The sequence below is a fragment of the Zonotrichia leucophrys genome, chromosome 10 (genome assembly GCF_028769735.1).
Source record: "Zonotrichia leucophrys gambelii isolate GWCS_2022_RI chromosome 10, RI_Zleu_2.0, whole genome shotgun sequence".
Taxonomy (NCBI): Eukaryota; Metazoa; Chordata; class Aves; order Passeriformes; family Passerellidae; genus Zonotrichia; species Zonotrichia leucophrys.
In genome coordinates, this window is record NC_088180.1 from 16,595,356 (window position 1) to 16,620,844 (window position 25,489).

The 25,489-nt window shown below is 40.7% G+C and overlaps 1 protein-coding gene across 3 annotated transcripts in view; it reads right to left on the reverse strand.

The window, feature by feature from the left end:
• LOC135452172 (protein FAM169B-like) overlaps window positions 1-22,605 on the reverse strand; it is a 39,616-nt gene extending 17,011 nt beyond the window's left edge. Inside the window, exons 1-5 of one of the 3 annotated variants that reach the window (XM_064722024.1) lie at window positions 22,548-22,605; window positions 10,572-10,705; window positions 7,785-7,884; window positions 1,711-1,796; window positions 4-178 (exon numbers count right to left, since the gene is read on the reverse strand). In XM_064722024.1, coding sequence (XP_064578094.1) covers window positions 4-178; window positions 1,711-1,796; window positions 7,785-7,884; window positions 10,572-10,705; window positions 22,548-22,581 — 529 coding nt within the window. In that variant the 5' untranslated portion in view covers window positions 22,582-22,605. Of the gene's footprint in view, window positions 1-3; window positions 179-1,710; window positions 1,797-7,784; window positions 7,885-10,571; window positions 10,706-21,619; window positions 21,657-22,352; window positions 22,514-22,547 lie in introns of those variants that run through there. The other 2 variants (XM_064722022.1, XM_064722023.1) reach the window with 2 other exon arrangements.
• Between the last annotated feature and the right edge of the window lie 2,884 nt (window positions 22,606-25,489).

Below are 25,489 nucleotides of genomic sequence, written 5' to 3' on the forward strand. Positions count from 1 at the left end.
TACCTTTCATCTTGACCGAGTAAAAGGCAGCAGCCTCGCCGTTCCTCCAGAGTATCTTGGCACGCTCGGTGGCAGAGTGAGGTAGAAAGAATGCATCATTAGCTGAACTCCCTTCCAGCATTCCAAAAATAATGCAGTTCAGAACAAAGAGGACAATCCTTTCTCCAAATGTCTGGACCTAAGAGAACAAACAAAAACAGACCAAAGAAAAATGAGGCAGAGAATAGTATTTTGCATCTCATAAAAGGTTTCAAAATCAAAAGAGGCTGGGAAGGAGGAGGTCAGGAAACACATACACTTAATTTGGGGAAAATACCTCCTGAGTTGGTTCAGCTACAATAACAAAAACAGCTTTTCCTAGTGTTTCACCCTCTATCCAGCGGGCACAGAATAATTTAGTACCTATTTATAAAGCTTGACATATATCTTGTTGTCACAGAGAGGAATTCTAAAGCAGCAGAAGTATCTTGATTGCAGTCACAGATTTGGAACCAGGATCAAGGCAATCTAATCCTGCTCAAAAGTGAAATGAAGACTGGATTCACACTGTGGGCCTGGTCACCTCTCCTCTATTACCTGTGTTCTCACAGAATCTAATAACTTCGTGGGCCAGGACCTTACTGAGTTAGACACTATATAAAACAGAGAATGGTCTGTCCCAACCAGCTGTAATCTAGGTGTAACATGAACAATCATTCTGTGCTGAATTCTTAGGAGACAACTGACAGGACACAATCTAAAGGCACAGGATTATGTTGATCATCAAGGTAAAAACTGCTGCCAACAAGCTTCTTATGAATGCTGAAAAAGAAATGAGAGTTTCCACATATAATGGCAATTTACCTTTCAGCAATGAGCTAGAGGGGGTAAGATTTCTATTGTCAGACATTATTTTTCATTCTCTGTTGATACAGAGATGTTTGAAAGCCTGAAGGCCTGTGTCCCTGCTCCAAGTTCTATCCTGCAAGGATTGGTATCTCAAAATCCCTCCAGTTCTGTTACCCATAAAAAGCCTACTTAATTCTGCAAATAATTAAACACTATGTATGACAGGAAAAAATGATAAAGGAATGGAATCATTAAGGACCAAAAATACTGAGAGTTATGTAGGGAAAAAGAACTGACTTAATAACCTCATGACAACACAGCTCATAGGCAGCAGGCATCTGACTTTTTGGTTGCAAACAGACTCCAGGGTACCCAAATCTTTCCAATTATGAAAAAGTAGTTCTATCTTACCAAGATAATTTATTTTGAAAAAGACTTATGGATATAGAAATGACTAAATAGCAACCATTTCATAAAATGAATACAATATAAACATTATCCAAGGGGAAAAAATCATAACTAGCTAGATAAGACATTGTTCCAAAGGGTAGTAACACCTCCCACCAGACAGTTAATGTGAGAAATTATTGCTAATGTAGTAATTCAGTTTATGATTATTCCTTTAGTAGGCAGTGAAGGTAAACTAAAAACCAAAAGAAAACAAATCCCACAGATGAATCATAAGCTGCATGCACAGAATTGTTTAGAGAGGGCTAATGTGCATGTCACTGTGTCCTGGAGACGTGAAGCGCTTGGTGAACCACAGAGCCCAGATCCCACAGGTTCAGAGCAGGAGCTGCTGGAGACCAAAGACAATTCCATATAATTGCTCTGGCTGGGAAGCTCCAGGGTAAAGGCAACTGTTCAAAATAGCATCCTCACCAAAATGAGCCCATCTCTAGCAGGATCAGCTGTCTTCACAACATCTTCCACAGGCCACCAGCGCTGGCTCAAATAAACTGCCAAAACTACAGAAACAAAAACAGGGGAGCACGTTACCAACAAATACAAAGCAGGTTCTCAATTTTTCCACAGGCAGCCTCAGACCTACTTCTCCCTCCAGCTGACTCCAGTCTGTTCTGCTGTGAGACAGAAGAACAACAATTGTATTTCAATTTCACCTCCGCGTCCCTTGATATCCAATTTTCAGTACTGCACGAGGCATCAAGTGAAGGTAATTTTTCTCAGGAATTGATGTGACTTTGGTGTGACAGCCTGTGTTCCATGTGAATAAAGCACTTCCTGCTTAATACTAAGTTCAGTAGCAGAGTAGGTTTGAGTGGCATTTGGGACAGTGGAGCTACCTGGATAAAGGTTACAGTTTTCAAGTTTCTTTCAAACTTTCCCCTACCTACACATATATATTTGCATATATTTAAGTGCACATATTTGCACTCATGCAAGTCAAACATGAAAATTCTCATATCTGCTTATCAAACAGCTTTTCAGCTCTCTCTGTGATTGAATTTCTATCTATGGGTAGCTTTAGAGTACAGACTCCTAAATTTCTACAGGACAGATATTTTCTGAGGTTCAAATGCACACTGAGAGGTTCCTATCAACAAAAGACAGACATAGACATGCATAATAAGATACACTTTTGCTTCAGGGCAAAGTGTATCAGCAACCCACGTAAGTCAAGTCCTCATGTAGGTGTGATGTAAAACTTGCACCCCACTTCTTCCCATCCTTCCTCAATTTTTCACATTTGCAGGAACAAGTATTTAAACCCTACTCCTACATGTTCATCTACAGAATTCATTGCCTGCCAATAGATTTACAAGGAAAAGACTTGAAGCAGCAACAATGACACTGAAATTACTTCCAAGCCTTGTTCAGAAAGAAAAGTTTTGACATGGGGTCATTTCAAAGGATAGAGAATAAATTTCAAGGATTTAGATGAGGTTTTGGAATAAACACAGAAATCTGATCATTTATGACCACAAACACATCAAACAGCAAATATTTCAGCCAAAAGAATTCTTAGTATCCATGTACTGGTGACATTCACCTAAAGTACATGGCTATGATTTCAGGATTGCTCAAGAACACCAAACAGGGCACCTACCATGTCCATTTTTATATAGAAAGATAGAATATAATAGAGGAAGAATGTTGCAAAGAACAGCACAGAGTTCACATGTTTGAGTCCTAAAAGAGTGCTCCAACAACTGGCTCTAACCTACCCAGTTAGGGACAAATATAAGAAAGTTCAAAACCATCTGTGAGTTAGAAATAAATTCACACACGAGGAAATGAAATGACTTTAAGGACAGGATTCATCATTTACCTGTTTTAGCCTCAGGTTATATGATTGTCACTGATGCACACAGGTTAATTCCCCTTTTTGCTTCAGCCTCTATCACTCCTCCTGGTTTTAAGGCTGGAGATTCAGCTTAGCTAACTTATATTTCCAATAAATTATTAAAGCATGTGCCAAAAAGCATTACACTTTGTGTGCTGGGTTAACAAGGAAGTATTGCACGCAAGGGCAGATGCCTGTTTATAGCAGCAGACTCAATTCATTAAATATTATGCACTTACTTGCATGGGATTTTCATACTCTTTCTGTGATGGATTCAATCTGTTCCCTCAAACCCTTCCCTCTGCTTTCAAATGCAGCAGCCACTGCTCCATTACACATCCATGAAACATGCAGCTACAAAGGGAGCTGAGTCACACAAAGGGGACATAATGGGCCAAATGCTGACTTTAATAAGAGCTGCAAAGAGGTTTGGCACACAGTTCAGACATACAAGACACATAGTAAAGGTCAGAAAAGTTTTTAAAAGCTTTGAGGAAAACAGGAAGATGCATAACCACGTTGGAAGGAGTTGCTTTTATAGAACATTTACTGTGCTATTCAATAATTTAAATGTGTGGAAGGGAACACTAGTTGACATAGCAACTGTCACATCACATTACTTGAGCAACCTTATCTATATGGATGCCTTCCTTGAAGGAAAAAACATTTCTCCAGATTTCACACAAACATATGTACTTTGCTTTTTGTTATCATTTTTCAAGTCAACATCTGGTCTGCAGTTAAATCCATCCATGCTTCCCCATACTCTCATTTTCATTTTATAATCAACTTTGAGGAACACTACTTCAAATGCAAACATGATTTGTGAGACCACATGTTCCCTCTCTCTCCCTTCCCAGTCTTGTTATCCTTTCCAAAACATTCAGTCAAGTTCACCTGATCACAGGAGATGGAGTTACTGCCAGCACACATCACCTGCACCCTGTGAATCAGGATGTGTGTGACTGCAGAGACCTTGCAGCTGCAAAACCTGAGGTGCTTGATTGTGCAGTTGCAAGCCCAGGTGAAATGCATTTCAGGTCACAATTAATGGGGTTTACACATGCTCAGGTGGGTGGCTTGCCCTGTGAGCACCAGCTTGCTAAACCTCAGTACTTTCATCACCTGCACTCAGACAAACACAGAGTGTTGCAAGAAGCTGACAGGCAGTGGAGCACAGGATTCCACAGCACAGGGTGTCTGAAATCCAGGACCGAACTGAATCAGGCACCAAGCATAATGCAATTGTGATTATGAAATGTCTACTTTTGCTGGGCAAACATGGATCCCTTCCCAGCTCAGGCCTGGATTATATTTTTACTTCCTAGGCTATGCTGGCCAAATGTTCCCACACTGGTGTGCAACTATTTAAATGAAATGTGCACATCAGGATTCTACACACAGAGCAAAGAAGAAAAAATAAAGCAACATCCAGCTTGGCTCTTCTTTTTCCCCTGCCTTATCTGAATTGCTGAAAGACATCCCTCAGTTACAAACTAAATAAAGGTGATGTTACATATGAGAGATGTAATTAGAGTTAATTAATATCTAAGATAAAGTAGTGGCACTTTCTGTAAAGTCATCTTTACCTTAATCCTGTCACTCTTTCAGATTGGTGACACACTTAAAGAGGTCACTTTTGTAAGACTTCCACTGTGGAAATACTCTGATACTGGAGCAAGGTCAGAAATCCTACTCTGAACTGCATTCTGCAGCACTGACATACCCTGAACTAGCTGGGTCCCACAGTTCCCTGTCTTTAAAATGGAATAAGAGCATTTCTCACTCTTTTCTAGGAATTTTATCAAAACAAATATATTAAAGTTTGGGAGGCAGGCAGATTCCTGCTGGAATGGCAGCCATTCAAGTTTCTCAGATAGATCTTTCCTGTTACCAGTTACATTTTCTTCTACTGTTCAGGCTTCACTCAGTGATTTGTTGCAAATGTCTTGTGATAAATGTTCCAAGGCATCTCACAGTTATTGTGAATTATTACATGCAGCATACAGAAAATGCCACAATAAGGTATGTTTATTTAGTGTTATAAAGATGTTAATCACCCATGTTATGCTCTGTAAGCCCTTACAATGCAATTTACATTCTCATAAAAATATCTGTACAGATATACTAACAGAACACAACACTCAGCCCATCAAAAATAAATTTAAAATGCTTCCAACCAAGACCAAGTCCTACAGAAAAGCTGCCATTCTCATTTTCTCTTTGAAATATGCAGATCATTTCAAACCACAAGCTATTCATTGCTTCTGGACAACCCATCTTATAAAGATGATCAGAAATAAATCTCAGTGGTGGAATCCACCTCTCTTAAAACCAATTTTCAAGAATTAAATACCATCAAACTGAAACACAGTATCTGGGGACAACCAGGAAATTTGCTTCTAAGAGTGCTCCTGCTGTGGAAGAAAACTAAAATGCAGAGGTAGAGGACAGGTAGAGGAAGACAAGATATTAACCACAGCAAGATTGTTTCCCCCTTCCATCTGGATGAAACTTGTTTCACAAGAAAAGTGTAAAGCTCAAGTCAGGAAAAGAAAATTATGTAACTTGTTAAATGTTTTCATTTTCTGCCCCTAAAGTCAAATGTCCTTAAAGTAACAAAGACTAAGTTAAAATATATTGCCTTTCTCTGAAGGAATTGGCTCTGAATTAATTGGAGCTGCTCACTGGTCAGAACAAAAGGTCATGCAGGTGAGCAAACCCAGGTGGAGTTTCCCCATTAGCACAGTCTGCCACCCTAAGAGTCAATTCCAAATCTGCTGAGCTGTTGGAAAAAAATTAGGACAAAATACTTCAAATGTATATACCCATCTGTATAGGTATGCACACACATCCCAGCAGGCTTTAAAGAACTAATGAAAATTTATTAACACTCATCTGAAAAAAAAAAATCACATCAGTCAAACCTGATGTGTGCAGGAAGACTGGCCACATGTTTATAGGATATAAAATCCAGAAACAAAGAACTTCCAGAACTTTTGGAAGGAAATATCAAAAGCCAGGTGATGCAGCAGGCTTAGAGATCTCTCTGTTCCTCTGACTCTGGACTGGTAACTGGAGCTGAAATTTTGCAAGGGGGGGTCACAGCAGTCAGTCAGGCTGTTGTTTATAATATAATAAGGTGTTTATTCAGGTAGGTTTAAGCTTTTAATGAAGATAGCTATCAGGTAATTTAGGCTCCAATTGGACTTGTTTGACTTGTTCCTGTGAGAAATCATTTTTCCTTGTGTGCTTGTATCTCATTAATACTTCTTGTTCCTAATACTAAATGAGATCATTTCACTGAAGAGCTGTGCTAAATGCACTTTCACCTGCATCTATTTAGTAATCCTTTGTTTCTGCACTGTAGTTACAGATCCCAATTCCTCTTGTGAAGCCTAAACTAACTCAGTGCTGTTTTCAGCCATGTTCCTTTGAACATGAGTCAGGAGATGAGCACAACTGCACCAAGAGCCAGTCTGGCCTCAGGTGTAGATGCTTCTCCCCTTTATCACACCAGTGTGTTTCTCTCTTCAGAAAAACATTAATGGGATATATAAATTAGTGTCAGAAGAGTAATTCTACATCAATAGTTGTAGAGGGACCAGGAAGTCCTTTGAGTACAGCTGGAACTTGGGAAGTCTCCCACCTTGTCCTGTGAACCACAGCCCATTAGCAAAGGCCCAACTGAAATCCTGTGCAGAAGGAGCTGGGAAACTGCAGAGTTCACCTCTAACCACAGGTGATCCTAATCTGCTTTTTGTTCTTCTGAAGAAATTTCCTGGTCACAGGGTAGGACTGAACAATGAACACTTGCACTAACAGAACCTGTTCTAGGAGTGCAAGATCATTACCTGCCACATTTGGAACTGAACAGAGGATTTTGCTCTGCCTTTGCTGTATTATTAAGAATACTGGCTATTAAAGCCTTTCAGGTATAATTTATAGCTTATCCTTTAAAAAAAAGGACACTTCTAATGACAGATGTCATTAACTGGCCGCCACATTTGGAAGCTGGGAGCTAAAGAGGTTTCATGTGTTCTGTATTTCCTAAGTGACACAGTGAGTCAATGCAAAAGTTCATGTCCTCATTGCAGATATTCCAAAAACTCTACAGCCCATTGCTTCACAACAACACCAACACTTCTCACCTAATCTACACACCAGTTGATAGTCCTCACACACCAGTACTGGAAATAAAAGTCAATTAAACCTAGGACTGAAAAAAAATCATAAAACAAAATAAAAAATAATATTAATAAGAATCAGTAAGAAGCAATACAATTTCATACCTGTATTTTATTGTTTAAGGATTTCAGGATTCTATCCAAACCATAATGTGTTTAAATTTCACATCATTCTGAATTAGAAAAATATTATCCTGTTGAATAAATTCAGAAAGAATAACAGATTTACCCAAGGAGATTTTTCAGCTATCAGCAGAGAATTTATGCATAGAATTTAAAAGCCCTGATTATCAATTCTTCCATCTAATCAGCAGCCCACTGACAAAAATCCTTGACAGATAAACTGAAACCACTTCATATTCAAAACAAAACCCAGAATATTTAAATACATAAACAAACAGACCATCTTAAAGGTAAAGAAATTACAACTACTCAAATTTCAAAACATTTTGACCAATTCTAACCTGTCTTTTTATCCTTTGGATCAGTTAACAGCAACAGTTTGCAAGTAGGATTATTTCGGTAGAGAGGGACAAAAGACACACAGGAATCTTCAAGTTTAACCTAAAAAACAAACAAGCCCTGTAGCTCTTTGTACTGCAAAGCTCACAACAAGCACTTCACATATCAGATGCACTTATGACGTTTTGCTGACATGCATGGTACAAGCTTAGCACAACACCCTCTCAATCCTCAACTTCAAGGCACTGAAATACATATAATATTCTAATATTATCCATAAGGAAAGTTAATTTTTAAAAAATCAAGCTACTGAAGTTAGTGAAGACCTTAATGCTGACTTGCCCTGGTTAGTACATAACCTGGCTTTGAGCACTGTCACACGCAGACAAATGGTGTTATGAAAGACCAGACACATCAAATGAAAACAAATACAACTTGCACTTCTTACAGCATCCTCCAGCTGAGTATTTGTGGTGTTTTGCAAACAATGAATTAAGCCTCAGGGTACAGGGAGTATCAAAGCATTAGGGCAGTGCCTGGGCAGTTTATCTTCCAGGCACAGCGAGGGCAGATAATTGGCACAAGGTGGTTAAGCTGAAGGCAAAGCTAAAATCAAAATGCAGCTCTCAAGCTTCTGCTCTTAGACTAAACTTTTAAATGATGTGACACAAACACAAAATTACTGTGCTCAAACAGCTCTATATGCATAGAAATGACGATTTCCATATGAATATTGCAAATGCTGTCATGTAAGTTTAGGTACAGGCGAAGAGCGTGCATGACTTAGCACAGTATGTACTGTACTTTCCAAAATCTGGTCCATTGTGTATGTGTGGGTGTGCCTCTCTCTCTAATTGCACCCATTTGTCAGTTTGCTATGAAACTCAAATCAGTCACGTGTTACATTTAATATTTCTTGGTACATGGAAGAAATATGAATATGGATTATTCTGGATAACAACTCTAAGCTGAAACCAGTGTTCAGTAGTTGATGAGTGCCAGAATCCTGGAAGCATCTATGCAAACACTGGACTCCAGGAAAAAAAAAAAAAACAACTTGAAAACTGCTTGAAATCTGTATTCATGAGCTTGCCTAAATCTGGGGATTCAGTTGTTCTTTGCATGCTTCAAACATAACAGCATCAATGTCATTACAGCACCTGGGAGCATTTCCATAATGAAGAGGCCAGGACTACTTCCAATACTGCCATGATTGTTATTTTGTTTGATAAGCTAATGTGCACTTTCACAGGTGTTAACAAGAGCAGCATGAGCCAAGCACAGCTTTGTGTGTGGCTGCTGCCAGCCTGTGGGGCTCTCATCCTGACTTGCAGTAATCCTTGCTATTTGTGGCCTGAATGCTTGACCAAGCCATACCAAAAAGAAGTTCTGTGACCCCAGCAAAGGGGCTGACAGCCACTTAACTCCTGCTAAATAATTATTCACTGTTGCCAGTCCTGCCACTTCAAACCTGCTTTAATTCAGAAGGGGAAAAAACGTTTGGTAATGCAGCCATTATTCAAACACCAAACCCCTCATCCCTCAGGTTCTGGGTCTATAATAGACACTGTTAGCTGGGATGTTCACTGGGGAATGGGAGTTTTGCCTTATTACATTTGAATTATTTTAAATTACAAAACATCAACATTCTTTGAGCTATTTATTATAGACTCTAAGGAAAGAGACAATACAGCAAGAACACTACCATTACTTATGCCCTTGACTGGCTGACTGCAGATTCGATTAGACCTGAATTAAATGAATGCAAAGAGAAATGTGTTGCTATGAGACTCAAATCAGTCATGTGATATATTTAAGGGCTGGTGACAAGCCACAAAATCAAGACAGTTGTGAATCAAAAGCCAGAAGTCCACCTTTAACTGATCTCAGTGTGTGGCTTTTGCAGGAATACACAGAGCACTGCCTGGGATTTTAACCTCCTCCTCCTCCTACTGGAACAGCAAATGAACCTCTGCAAGTACAAGCAGGCATGGAAGGCAAGGACACAGAAGCCCTAAACTGGGGGATCTTTGCATGTTCACTCTGTATTTAGCCCCACAGGCTCCACTAGAGGGCATTAAAAGAGTATTTCAACCCCGTTACACTCCCAGCTCAAAGCCGAAGCTGATCCCACCTGGAACAGCATTTTTCTGGAAACTACTGCATATTATTTTCTTAAATTGCAGAAAAGCTACTGTATTCCAAACATTCATTTTAACTAATCCAATTTCTGCTTTGATAGCACAATAACAGGTACCTCAGCACACCATTTATGATGAACAAAATGCCAGATGTAAAGGTTTCATAGGTTGACTGCAGTAAAAATGTTTAATAGGCCTGTTCAGTCATCTCTATTCCACCCAGGTGTCTTAGGAACAGAATTCCTTTGGGAAAATCCACACTCAAAATTACCAATATAAGTACTGGAAAGAATGGAAACAAAAGAGAGGCTGTATCACAATGCCTGTGTAAACTGCACAGCAGAGGCAGAATACAGAGCAGAACCATGGTGTAAATCTCTATAAAATTTGCTTTTGATTCAGTCCTGTCAGGAGGCAGATCAAGATGCAAAGTCCACCAAAGAACTTCAAACCCTTTTCCACAGTCAGAATTGGAGTTTAAGCTTATCTCTCATTTACAGCATGCAAATTATTTGAATAATGCAGGATTTACTGATTTTTTTCTGCAATCCAGCCATACCAGTTTACCCCTATTAGCATACATGAGCACAACCAACAAACTAATCTGCAAGTATCTAACTTGCAGCATGAGAAACATCAGCCTCCTACCTCTCCTCTTCCAGGGATGGAAAAGACATCAGGAGTGGACAGTGACTTCTTCAAGAGTTTTTCATAGTATGTTTCAGCATCTGCTTGCAGAACCTCTGGATCTCCTGTTATTGTATCAACCAAGTAAAGTCGACCTGTGATTAAAATAAAACACAAGATATTTTTACTTTTTATACTAAATAAAAAACTTAAGTCTTAAAACCTCCATTTCCCCAGCAGCTGCTTGGTGTGGCTGGGCCCTTAATGATCTCATTAGAGCCTTTTGTATAAGCCTAGTCTAAAATAGTAAGGCTGGTAAAAACCTGCCTGTATGTTATTTTCTGTATGTTATTTACCTCTTGACATGCAACTTTACAAAGCAGAACCATGACAGCATCAATTCACATTTGTCTCCTTTGAATTCAACAAGCACAGTCTCAAATTTCTCTAGGTGTAAGAAAATTGCTTTAAAGCTGGAAGAACATTAAAAAAAAATTTTCAAAACACAGCCTGAGTTTAGCACTGTCCAAAAATATAACAGGGAAAGAATTCCAAAGCTTCCATGCTTTCTTGGAAGACTGCCCCTTTTTGGGTCAGTCTAGGATCTGTTGTTTACTTTTGTAAACAATTTTACTGTTTTGGGTTTTTTTACTTTTACTGTTTACTGTCATTAACTTTTTCCTTCTCTTTTTTGACTAACATCAGTTGGGCACTTTCACAACAATGAAATAATGTAAAAAATTTACCTACACAAGTCTTTCCAAAATAGAAACATCATCTTTTATGCAACATAACTCTGAATCCATGTGACTCAGTGCTGGAGGGTATTTGTTAATTGCATGCAAACAAAAATTATATATATCTGATGCCTGTAACCTAAATGCAAAGTCCAACTTGGTGTTCCTGAAGGAGCAATAACCTCCTTCTGATATAACAGACCAGACTTTCTGGTGGCTCATCACCAAGAAAAAGAACATGACAGGAAATGTGTAAGTAAACCAAATGGTGTCCAGCCACTGTTCTATCACAGGAATAAAATAGCTTCAATTAAAGAGGCTTTCAATCAACAACCTACACCTGCAACCCTTGTAAGCCCAAGTGAGGTCCAAATCTTCTACCCAGAGCTGTTGTTGGTATCTTAGCTCTGAATCCTCCTTTTTAATGATGGTTTGGTCTCACATGGCACCTCCCTTGGTAAATTAAATGTGAAATAACTGCACTGACAGTAAATGGCTGAGACAAGAAGTCTTAAAAGGACCAATGCAAGACCTGTCTATGCTAAGATTAACAAACCATGAATCACATAGGTACCATATTGAAAGTGATACCTTTCCACATAAAAGCAGGAGTATGGGATTTGTAGTACCAGCTCAGACTACTCACCCACGGTGCCTCCACTCTCCCTCCAGCAGCGATCAGCATCTGATTCCTCAGCAAAAGGATAAGAAATTTAAAATGCTTAAAATGCTTGAAACACTATTTTTCTGCCCTTTGCAGGCAACCAGCTTCCATCCTGAGGCTTGGCAGCAGAGCTGTGTACTCAGAATGCTGAAGAGAAGCTGCTCTGTAGATGGGTTTCTAGCATGTTTGTATGTGACAAAATGGGAGAGAAAAAGAGCATTGCAGCACTGGCAAGTCATATTATAAAATCCCAGGCAGAACTTAAACACCATTGAGCAAAGAACTTATGTCAGGAGAGAAATTAAAGATTATTATTCAAAACTTTGGTAATTCACAAAAGCAAATTTGCTAGTAAATTAATCCTTTACAAAAGAGCAGCGTGTAAGACTTGAGTTTAGCACAAAGAAAAATATTTGCCATGCTAATAAATACTGTTCATGAGGTGCTGCTTACAAGGGTCCCTCCTGGCACGGTGCAGCCAATGCAACTTAACAGCACAGTCATGTTCTCTCCTCACTGAACAAAGCAATTAAATTTCTGCTACACAATATGCTTGTACTCTAAGGTAACAAGGACCACTCCAAGGACAAAATAAGGTCACAGATTAAATAATGAGGCATTAGAAGAAAACTTCTGATCAACTTTCCATCAATACAGCTTTGCACAGAAGTAATCTTTTCCTTTAAAAAATGCTTTTAGATTTCCAGTGAACTTGGCTTTCCTGTGCAATACACTGAAAAGGCCCAAGTGAGTTAGGAGCACATGTTCCTATACAAACAGAACCAAAAAATTTCTTGTGAAGAAGAAAACTGTCAGCAGGGGAGAAAGACTCAGGCTGTTTAGGAACAATATGGAACAGAAGTGTCACCTGAATTTCTTTTTATGTTAACTAATGTGTTTCCCAGTTTTTCCCAGTATAAAGTGACAAAATAACATTTACCCTTCTGTACATGTCCCTTTTACACTTCTTTTGTACACAGGCACAAGAAAAAACCCTCAAAGTCTGTCCATAACTATTGTTACTAGGCATTCAACTAAAGCCATAATTATTGCTGGCTAACAGGGTGTTATAAAGGTTGCTAAAACAAATGCAAAATAACTTTGCTTTAGAATAAAAGTAGTGCTGTTCCCTCAGGAGTACTTCAGTCTGAGGCCCAATCAGCATCTCGGGATACCAAAATTACAACGTTCCAAGGACAGCCTGTTGACCTAATTGGAATTTCAGGATTTTATTTGGATTTGGGCTTACCTAGCAGCAACAAAAGAGCACATGGAGGCAGCCAGCCTGCCAGGACCTTGCCAGCAGCTCCTGCGAGGGGCTCTGTGCACAAAGGGGGACCCGAGGGGCTCCTGCTGCAGCCACAGAGGAGAGACCACAAAGGAAATTTAGAAGGAGAGGCCTCCTGCACCAGAGAGATTCCTGACATTGGGGCTGACACCTTAAACAGCCAGAGCTGCTCAACGAGGTCAAGGCATCCTCGAGGTGGACGGTGCAGCAGCAATGACAGGGAGGGGGTGACAGACAGGCACCAGCCTTTGTCTGCATGGCACCTGCTTTCAGGGCAAAGGACATGGAAGCTTTGCAATTGCACAGGGAAAAATTATCTAGAGGCAAATAAATGAGAAACCCAACGAGCACATTTCCATTTCAGGCGTGCAGAAGAGATTTTAAAGCAAAAACTAGCAGCGCATCTGCTTCTCTCTTTTGTTTCCATGGAGCAGTCTGGGCCACATTCTCAAGCGAGGATGTGCAAGTACATCTCCTCTCACTCTGGTGATCTGTCATCAATTTGCACTAAGAATCTGATTTTTTGAAGTGAAAAGCTACAGCTAAAACCAGCTATAAATATCAGCAGGCACTGCCCATACAACTCAGTCATCTTTAGGAGATTCTACCCTCTAAAACCTCAGCCTAAAACGTTGTCCAACTCTGCCAAAAAGAAATAGACCAAGGCCCCTGCTTCAGTCTAGACCCCTAAACTCAGCTTTTTCTACTCCCACTGCTATTCTACCCCTTGTCTCCTCCAGAAGAGAGAACCTAATTTCATGGGCGTTTCACCAAGTGGGCAAATATCCTCCTTGAAAGGTAAAAGTCAGAAAAATTTTACTTCACTTCGTACCCAAAAAGATCAATGTGTGGGAATCCAGATATATCTCACCAGCACACACATGTTCTGCATCAGGTACATAAATGGAATCACAAAATGGGAGACAATATTCTACCCTAACATAGAATTAATTTTTATGGATTAGAGACAGACCCCCATCACTACAGATTCAGGAAGATTTAGTTCTACCAGTTAAAGTAAGCAGGAAATATTTTTCCACGGGCAAAAGAATTTATTCTCAACACAACAGAAAACACATGGTGCATGCAGTCATATGTGAAATTCCAGAAGTGAAACTGCAGACTGTTGTAATGTCCAAAGGTAAAGGACATCCTTCCATCTAATCACATACTCTGAAGTATCTGATTTATTCCTGACCATGAAGCCAATACACAATTTACTAAACAAGAGATATTTCCTAGAACCAGGGAATGGTTTGGGAAAGTGACTGTAAAGATCATCTCATTCCAACCCCCTGCCATGGGCAGGGACACCTTCCACTAAGCCCTGTCCATGGCCTTGGACACTTCCAGGGATTGGGGGTATTTGCTTGAATTGTTAAGAATCTTCTATTCCTGCATTCACTTGTAGGTAATTAATACTGTTCCCTCAAGCCAACAATTGGGTGATGCAGTTTTTTCCCAGACCAGACACACCACTGGCCTGATTAAGATGCACTGAGGTACTGCTGGTCCTTCCAGGAAAGTCAGACTTGTTGAAATGCCCATTTCAGAGTAAGGGCATTTAGGATGCAGCCAGATTGTAAAGCAAAATACATCAACCTCACCGTAGATGAAGCATGAAAAGTGTTATGTCTGAAGTGAATTAATCATTTATCCTACAACTACTTTTTCATGTTCTACAAACACAGAGAAGGATACTACATGCATCCATTAAGAGCTGTGTGTTTACAGAAGAGCCATCAGTCACCACAGGACTTGTATCTGGATTTTGTACATTTGGGCAAATTTGTGAATAATTTTACATGTAAAAATATGAAAAATACCTCAGTCAGATTTCTAGTGGTGTAGGAACAAGAGAGATAAAAAGAACTTAACATTTCTAATTTTCAAGTTTCATTATTTTTTAATTCAGTTTTGCCATTTCTAATGCTTGCAATTGCAGCACTGGCTTTGTTTATTGGCTTTATTTTCATGCCAATACATTTCACAATAACAAAAGAGGGGAAAAAAAGAAAGAAAAACCCAAAAAAACAACTTCAGCAGGTTTTAAAGTGTTTCTAATGATGTTCTGAGGGGTTCTGTCCAAGAAATATTTTCCTTTTTTTTCATTTCAAAAACCAATTTGCAATATGAGACAAACATGCAGCAAAACAAAATGACAGTATATCAGGTCAATATTTAGGAGGGAGTGTTGTAATTAAACCATGCAACTGAGACTAGAAGTCCTAAGATTTATTCTTAACACAGGTGTGTTTTTGTGGCTCCTAACAAATCACTGCATCTTCTGACTGGTTCCTTATCAGTTAAGTGTGTCTTATCTACCACTTCAAAGGGTGTGATGTTTTCCTTATCAGTGCCTCTGAAGCCACGATGTGAAAAGACCAAGAAGTCACATAACATAAATTGTTCTCAGTTCTCCATGGGCTGCCACTGCCATGCTACAGAAGCACGCCCAGGACAGTGTCCAGGATTGAATAACTACTTTTTTTTGCCCTTCTGAACCATACACACGTGACTGAAGTGCTGTCTCTCACCCTCTCATAGGAGCAGGAGCTCTGTGATGAACAGCAGGGGCTTCACATCAACTCTTCTCCTTCCCTGCCCATGAGCCTGAACAGCTCCAGGCATGTGGTTATCGTTAGACAACCATATTTGTTTAACCTTTCAAAGGAAGGAAGAGGTCTCTGGCACGCTCCCGGGAGTACACGCAGAACCTGACTCCCACATCCTGAATTTAACTGAGCAAATACATGCCAAAAACCCAAATTCTGGTGGAAGTGAAACTGCAGGATCAGAACAGCGTGTGGTGGCAGCTGAGCCAGCGGGTGAAAGCAGTGCTGTGGTATCTGTCCAGCACAGCAAGGCAGCTCTGCACCACGTGCTGCACATCATCCATGAAAACAGTGTCCTTCCCACTGCTCTGCTTTCCCCCTTTTCCAACAGAACAAGAACTCCTGGAATATTCAGGATGTAGGATTCAGGGTTGTAGGTTTCAATCCCAAACTTCCATTCATGTATCACTTACTATCTATCACAACTCAAACGGCCGGAAGGGCTTCAGGACACAAACTAATAAAAGTCTGTCTGTAAACAATCTTCAACTGTGGAATTAATAACTTAAGGCAGAGGGGAAAAAATAATCCAAATCCCACTCTCAATCAAGAAACCTGTTTGATTAAATAGATGAATTCAGCTATATATGTCATTACCACAAATTTTGTCACTCAAATGGAGGGCAGACCAAATCCCAGGCATTGCAAACACAGGCTGCTATCCCACCAGCCATGCCATTCCCACAAACACATTTTCACTACTGATTTCAGAAAAGAGAAGAAAAAAGCTTTAGGTATATACATATTTTTAGTTGAACATAGATGAGACAAAGGAAAACACCTTCAATTTTCACACTCTTCCATAAGCTCTGAAGGCCTTCCAAACCTTCTATTACCAGGTCTATAAAACACATGCTTTTCATTTCCCAAAAACTTAAGGTAATCCACAATTTCTGAAATGAAAAAAAAATTAGACGAGGAAATTAAATAATTGATTTAATTATTTAGCTTTTTAAATAAAAATACTTAGCTAAAACCACATTAATTAAAATGTTTTGAAGGCTAGAAAAGCAAGTGCATATTGAGGGGAATCATGTAATGGTGACTGCATACTGAAGGGATATTTCCTCCACTCTAACCTGCACTAGTCCCATAATGAAAGTTCCAGCAAATAGGTTCCAACTCTGTTTCTTCTCAGATGGCTCTTTAGCAGTGTTACACTCACAAATGTAAATCCCCATCCAACTCATAGTACAAATAAACTAAAATACATCTGTGTAAACAGGCTACCCCTGTCCTATTACACACACAGTGCACATCTGGACTGGCATGTTTAGCACAAAAGTTTGAACCCAATGTAATTGAAAAAAGCTGAGGTATTACAGCCCAGAAACAGACTTCACAAATAAAAACTGCAGCATACTGTTAAACCATGGAAGTGCTACCAGCTATAGCTATGACATATCAGAATTCATACTTCTGCACATTTAACTTTGTTTTTCACACAGCTTAGATGTAAAAAAGAAAGAGGCAGCTTACAGAATAATTCAGGGGAAAATGCAGTGCTGGAGAAAAAGGAGATTCAGGACTGCCATTAATTCAGGTTGAACATGAAGTTCATGTTCACATCACGTTTCCCAAAGAAAATTCTAATGATTCAGGGTGATTGCTGCTAATACCTCTGAATTTGTGAACATCAGCATCGAGTTCTTAATAAACACTGGTTTTCAAACAATCAAGAAATGGGCAAAAGAGCTCCTGGAAAAGTCTCACTTTGACTACTGAAGGCAGAGGTATGGATTTTGGAATTATAAAATTATTCAGGTGGAAAGGGACCTTAAAGATCATCAATTCCCTGCCATGGGAACCTTCCACTATCCCAGGTTGCTCCAAGCCTGGTCTAAATTGGCCTTGGAGGCTTCCAGGGATGGGGCAGCCAAAGCTTCTCTGGTGTCAAACTTGTCTTTTCTTGCATATGGAAGCAAATACTCAAATGGCAAGAATTTGTCAACTTAATTATTTGCTTATCCCCTAAACAAAGTAAAATACACAAGCTCTCCAGAACAACTGGAAAGAGGCTGATTTGAAGGAGAATGGCAGGAAAGGTTCTGTGAACAGCAGCAGATCTTTTATGAAGCACAAGTGCAAATGCAGATAGTGGCAATTCAATCCTCTACAAAGATGGAAGGCAGAAAGGAGGATGCATCACTCCAAAGTCCTCCTGTAACTTGAGGGAAAGGAGGAAAACAATGACTCCCATTGTGATGAGCACAGAATGGTGAAATGGCAGGAAATGACAACTGAGTTTGACAAATGGTCCAGCAGGGAGATGAATTCATCCCACAGGGAGAAGCCAGGCAGACTGACAGGACACTTTCAGAAAATGGCTGTGTTTGAATAATTAAAAGTTATTACTGGAACACACACAGTTGCAACCTGGCACCAGGGCTAGGATTTAAGTACCACATCAAATACATTTCCCCTTTACTACCATCATCCAAAGGAAGTGTGAGAAACCTAAAGCCATGCCACACACAGCCCTTAACATCACCTCATACAAACCACAGCAGAATGTGGCACACCAGGAGTACCTGAAAGCCCTGCTTTGCAATCAGAAAGGACAATATTCCCCAAGCAAAAAGTAGTGATGAAAATATGAGATAACTGTCTGGATTTTCAGAGATACCAGCTTCAAATACCACATAATTTGAGCTGCAAATGCTTTACATCTGACAGGCCTACTGCTCCCACCAGCAGAGAGCATAAGTCTGCCTGAGAAAGCCTAGCAGCCTTTCTCCAAATTACTTGCAAGGACCAATTTGCACAGCCAGAATAATTTCAAAATAAAACAATTAATTTGGGTTGGGGGGGGAGAAGGAAAGAAACAAAATCCAAAATCCCTTCCCCCACTAATTTCCACTTTGCTAAATTTATTACATGGCTGCAAATTAATACATCACCTGCACCAGCTATCACAAGGCTGTCTCAGAACTTGCTTTAATAAACAGCTGCCAGTAGTGGAGGAAATATGTAAACATCGCTCTTGTTTCTCTGTGCCATTGTGTCAGCTATTCTACACGTCTTTGAAGGTGCTCCAAAATCAGCATGGCTCTGCTTTTCCCTTTTTCTCCTTTTGGGAGGAGGAAAAAGCAGAGAAGGAAAGACAGGCTGGCAACAGAGGGGTAACTCTGTGCTTGCTGTGCTCTTGATAGTGAGGCTCAGTGTGTTCAAATTCAGTTTACACAGGCTCTTCTGTAAGGACAAAAGAAACCACTGCTGGTGGTTAAAAATGCAAAAGGTTTTGATTGCAATTGCTTGACAATCAGCCAAAGATATGACTAGGGGGAAAAACACAGCAAGGCAGCTATGACCAGAATGGAAGAAACAAGGAAAAACACATGGCTCGACTTCAGAGCAGAAAATTGACTTAGGCTTTGCATAAACGACAGCATACCTCCAAGCCTGCCTTATCCACAGTCTGCCTGCAATGGGAACATGCAGGCTAAAAGCAGAGCCTATTAAAAGGCATAATGTTTCTAAACGGCATCTGTTACGTCCTAATAAGCATTACTTAAAGGACACAGGCCTTAAAATTGCTACCAAACGTGCATTTATCTGAAACTGCTGCAAGGCAATCGTTACCACAATGTCACATGACACCACTGGAATCTGAATAATAGAAAATGTTTTTATTTCATTTGGCTTGAAATCATTATGCAGGAAAAATATGGAGGCACTTTCTGAGATTTTGAAACTGTGCAACTTCACAGGAATGAAACACCAGCAAGAATTACATCAGCGGAGCCATTTGCCATCTGTTGTCAGTAATACCATAAAGCCCAGCCACCAGACAGCAGTTTCAAAGGTTACAAACACAACCTTTTCAAGCATCCACAGACCTCTGGGTAAGTGAGCAGGACACAGTTTCCTTCAGAGATATGTGCAACCTGAGGGTCTGCCAATCATTCAGCAAAGACAACACGCCCGAGCTGGGAATTGCCAGGCGAGGCGTTTGGAAGTCTCTCAGTACGCAACCTTTACACAATGTGGCAAACGCATACCAGCCCCATCACGTAGGATCCCACAACGCGCTCGCAGCCATAATGCCTGCACACCTCCCACTTGCAAACTGAAACCGGCCAGACTTTCTCCTCTGCTGTTTGTTTTCCCAAACTTCCCCTCAAGGGAAGGAGTGTGTGCACTGAAATGCTGCTATGGAAAGGGACTCTGGTTTGTTTGCTGGGCTTGGGCTGTAATTTTCCTTTGAGGGAAGTATTTTGGATTTTGTTTCCTGATTTCTTTTCTTTCTAGACCTTAACTACATATTTATGTTAAAGGCAGCAAGGTTTCAACAACTTGCCTTAGCTGTGGCAATGTTATGGCAGCCCTTACCTCTTATGTACACACAGTCTGAGTAAAATTCTACCTGTTCCATACAGGAGATTTTAGTCTGGCTGTTAATCAGTCTCACCTTAGAGCTCTGAGAAGCTTTTTTAGTTGCAGAGGCCACATTCCTGACAGTGCCTATGTACTACCTGAATTTTGTGTTTCCACCTTCCAGGCTGTTGACCTCCTTCCTATAAACTGATTAACACGGATTTCGTGGAGGGCAGGGAGATTTCCATCTTCCTAGAGAGACAGATGGAAATTTAAGGCTTCATTAATGCAATTGCCAAACTAGACATACAGGTTTCTCATCCACTATTTCTCAGGCTCCAGAGCTGCATATTCGTGGTTGTTCACTGTTTCTGTTAGGTGGTTCACATACAAATCTGCCTTTCAAGGTGTTCTATAATCAAAATGAATTTGCAAGAAGGCTGAATAAAACAAGTACCTCAAGTTCTAGGTCAACAGCTGGCCTGCTTCTCAACAGCGAGGTTTGCCTGAGACCTGTAAAGGGGTTTAGAAACCTGGAAGTGTAAACATTCTTTCCCTGTGAAAAACAGTTACAGGAACAGCAATCAAGACCGAGTTGTAGCATCTCAATCACAGCACAACATGAACCGAAAAGCAATATTTGCACAAGAGCTAATGGCTGACTCTATGCACTCTTAAAGTGTACTGCATATTCAACCTGCTTATTGACAACTGCTCCATAATTATTTTAAACATAATCTATGCAATTACATAACCTCACCAAAACTCAGACAACACCTAAAAACAACATCAGCTGTCCCAAAAAGGAAGGGGATGGAAGAACAACTATTCTAAACATTCAATCTGAGGGTGATGAAAAAGGGAAAAATGTAGACATTAATCGAACTGCCCAACACTGCAATGCTTCCTTGGACATGAAAACCCAAATTCTATTCATCTAGAGATATTTTATTTAAGAAAATTAGTAGAACTGAGAATCTTTCCTCACTCCCCCAAAAAAACAGCATTATTACAATTGTTTGACTTCCATAAGTGGTTGATAGGAGGGGAAAAATAGAGCAATCTGACTGCAGTGCATTTAGCCATGAGCAGCTAGAGGAACTAATGAACAACATCATTATTTTACTGAAGGGGATGAAGTAGGTGCTTTAGATAAATGGCAGCAACTTAAAATGTGTTTCAGAAGATAAATTCACTTTCTCTCCATTTACCTGCTAGCGTGACAAATTAAGAAAGAAGAGTATAAAAACAGAGCAGGAGGGAAAGCAGTGCAAAAGCTAACTGAGGTGATGCAATGGGCCCTTATCCAAACAAGTGCATGAACAGAGATTGTTGGAAGTCCTCCTAGCCAAACACAAACCCAGAACATTGCACATGCCAGACTCCTCTGCAAATCCACGGTGGAGCATGTACAGGAGATCCACCTATGCTAAAATCACGTTCCTTACCAAGCACTGGGAGCTTGGCCATTTGGGAAGTGACACAATGTCTGTTCATTTCAAAGCACTGTAAATCCACCAGGTACTGAAGGGCTGAGTTCTGCTGGGCAGAGCAGCTCTTCACCCACTACCAGAAACATCAGCAAATCAACTCCTGCTGAAAGGAGATGAGGGGAGAGTGGCTTTTTAACAAAGAAGTTCATCCTCTATGTCCATGTGCTTCTTGTTGTAGTCACCTCGTCAATAGCAAATGAATACTTTTAAAAGCAAGGGTATTATATAGTATACGTATAGAGTAATATATTTGTATACTAGACTTTGTACACTACTTTGCAGTATACAAAGCCTTTTACATCTCAACACCAAACCAGTCCAACTATTTTTGTATGGTCAAGAACCAACGTTTTTACTGCTCCTTTGTCCCTGTTAAACCCTGCTGCTTTTGTTAAACCCTGATTTTTGCTCAGTTTGGGTAAACAACTGCTGATGTACTTTTGAAAATGGGTATTTTTATGCAGTGTTCCCAATGCTCCTTAATGGCTGAGTACTTGAGATGTACTGAGCTACAGGTGGATCTGATCCACCTGTGCTGAGACCCCAAACAGGAGCTCGGGGATCATCCTCTCCCCAGCATCACCTGCCGAACCACAGCGGGCAGGAAGCATGAGGCCGGCTCGGACCAGCCGAACACCTGGAAAAGTCACCTGGACGCCGGGAAATGGGAAAATAAACCCTGCAGCACCTGCTGTGGGTGACCCTGCGCGTAGGGCTCGGGCTGTCCGCCTCCCCCAGGCGCTGCCGGGAGCGCGGCCGTGAGGGGCTCGGCCCCACCGGGGCATGGCCGCAGGCGACCGGGCAGAGCTTCCCTGCACAGCCCCGAGTGTTTCGCGGCGTCGCGGCCGCCCGTGGCCTCCCCGAGCCGCCTCCTCCCTCTTACCCGCGACGGCTCTTCCTCCTCCCTCGGCCGCCATCACTTCCTGCGGGGCGGCGCGGGCAGCCCTGAGGGCGGGCCGGGCCCGGGATGGGGCTGAAGGGGCAGAGGAGGGCGGAAGGCGGGGAGCAGCGGAGCCGTGCCCGGGGAGGCGAGGGGAGGCTGGCGAGGCCGGCTGCGGGCTCGGGCAATGCCCTCAGGCTCAGAGAGTGCCCTCAGGCTCAGGCAATGCCATGCAGGCTCGGGCGATGCCCACAGGAATACCCTCAGGCTCAGGCAATGCCCACAGGCTCAGAGAGTGCCCTCAGGCTCGGGCAATGCCATGCAGGCTCGGGCGATGCCCACAGGAGTACCCTCAGGCTCAGGGAATGCCCTTAGGCTTGGGCAATGCCCACAAGCTCAGGGAATGCCCTCAGGCTCGGGCAATGCCCTCAGCCCCCGCCATCGAAGCACAGCCTTGCGAGAGGGCCAGCCCACTCTGCATCTGAACTAAAGAAACTCCGACAAAAATCTCAAATTATTTCTTTTAAAGGCACAGAATGACAAACCGTAAACCCAGCGCCAGTTTGTGTTAGCGCAGGTGGCATGAGGCAGAAGGCATAGGAGGGGAAAAAAACTGGGTTGCATGTGCCCTGCTAAGTCCTTTCTCCCTATTATAAACAAAAAACTAAATTTAAAAACCTGTCCATACACAGCCATTAGTTTTGCTAATACTGCATGAAGACCAGGACTGATATTAATAATAGCCACTCAGTAATTGGCTATATTCAACTCATATTCAGTTGCAATTTTCCCCATAAAAATAGGTATATACCAATGGATTCAATTGCTGAGGAACTAAAATAAATAATCAAACAACATAAAATGCATGACAATTTCTATCCAAAACCAGACCCTGGCACAGCTTGCCCAGAGAATCTGTGGCTGCCCCATCCTTGGAAGCCAGGTCTGGAGCACCTCGGATAGTTGAAGGTGTCTCTTCCAAAACAAAAAAAAAAGTGAGTGAAACTGCCACTATATTTTTTAATTTACCATTTCTATGGATTTTATTGTAGAAGAGGCCTCTTTCGTCAGGGAAAAATGAGCTTTACACTGAAATGTTTGTGTCCTCTCTTTCTGTGACACCACTTTCTATCTACATAAAGACCAGCTTCAGTCTTTCCTGAGGACCATTTATTTTTATTAGAATGGAAAAGAAATAAGGAGTTTTAGATACTGAAATTCTATTTAAAGTTCCATTATATTTTAGTGTTAAATAGCATAACAGCTTGATTTCTCCCTCCTCTCATTAAGTGTTGAACAGCTGAGATAAAAATTGAAATATATTAAACACTTCCACAGTTTAAAACTTTGGTCAGTGCCTGCCAATAACAAGAAATAAAAGAAATATATATAAGTAATAATAAAAGAGATAAAAATTAAAGAGCTGTTTCTAAATGAAGGGCCATATTCTGGCCTTCTTGCCATCTACTAAAAAGCTACTTAAGCAGTGTGCTGCCAGCTCTGCGGTGTGGTCAGAATGCATTTGCAGAAAATATCTTTTCCTCTTACTCAGCAGCAGTTCAAACAATTTTTGAAAGTATCAGACAAATGTGCAGAAAAATATTCAAGGTGATAACCAGGATTTTCATAGCTGAGTTGCTTCCATTTCGTCTCCACCTCAAGATGAGTGCCGTGCCAATCACATCCGTGTGTAGCAAGAAGAAAAACAACCAGAGTTTAGCTGAGTCAGCTGTGTCTGTGACTTGCCTGCAAATAGCAAGGGCTTGGGTTCTTAATTATGGATGGGGAGATTCATTTGCACAGACCTCAAATATCCAGTGACCCTCAAATCCATTGTTTTGGGCACAGATACCCATGGGAGTGCTAATATTAAAGCTCCAATCATACTTTAACAAAAACTTCAAGAGTGGCTTCAACTTCAACTGAAGAAATGTTAGGGGAAAGAAAGGGTTTCATTTCATCTCTGAATAATTTCTGAGTAAGGCCTAATTCAAATCTCTCAATTCTTTTTTAGCTGTGTGGCACAGCTGCAAATTCCTCCAAGTATACTACCATGCACAGAAAGCTTGGGAATATGAGCAACCAGTTAAATCGGTGCAAAAATTAATTTCAGTAGTCTCTGTCAAATTCTGGTTTAATTAAACCACTAGCATTCCTCCCACATTTGCACAAGCATTTACCAACACTGAATCAGAATCAGGCCTCAGAATCTTTACTTCCAATTCAGCAAACATCTGCTTAAGAAAAGGTACTAACTTAACTAGTCAAGACAATGCTTCTCTCCCCACTACAAATTTCTATCAGCTTCTTCATAAAGGCTTAGTGAATTAATCTTTGCTACTCTGTATTTCTTTTGCCAGCTGTAAAAACTTTAAAAACTAGTACTACATTCCAAAAAGATCATATCAGTTGTTACAGAGTGCATGGAACTAATAGACTTACATCTCCCCTCTGGAAGAATATCTCATGAAATATCTAATATTTTACAGCATTCAAGCAATACTCTTCATATATATATATGTCTAAAGCATCTCTCACATCCCAAAGAAAATAGAAATTCTCACTCTGGAAATTATTTAAGACTTTAAATCTTGCCTTATTCTTTACAAATTCTCTGTTCATTAGACCTCCCTGTACTTTGATTTTTTCTTTAAAAAACCAGCGCAAATCAAAAACAACTATGAGAAGACTGGTATGTCATTGCCCTGTTCAGAATTATAGGAAGTGTTTTAATGACTGGTCAAGCATAAAAATTAATGGATAAGAGTCTTTGACATAGGAGTGTGAAGGATTTTAAAAGTAATTCAGTGCTGCCAGTGGCAGATTCTGCCTTATTTAAAGCTGCAGAAAGCTCTGAAAGTTTCCTGTATTGGAAGCTCCTTCGGCCCCAACAGCCAGCAAAAGTTAATTCTGCAAGTTGTGTTAGTCAGGGGAAGAAATGGATG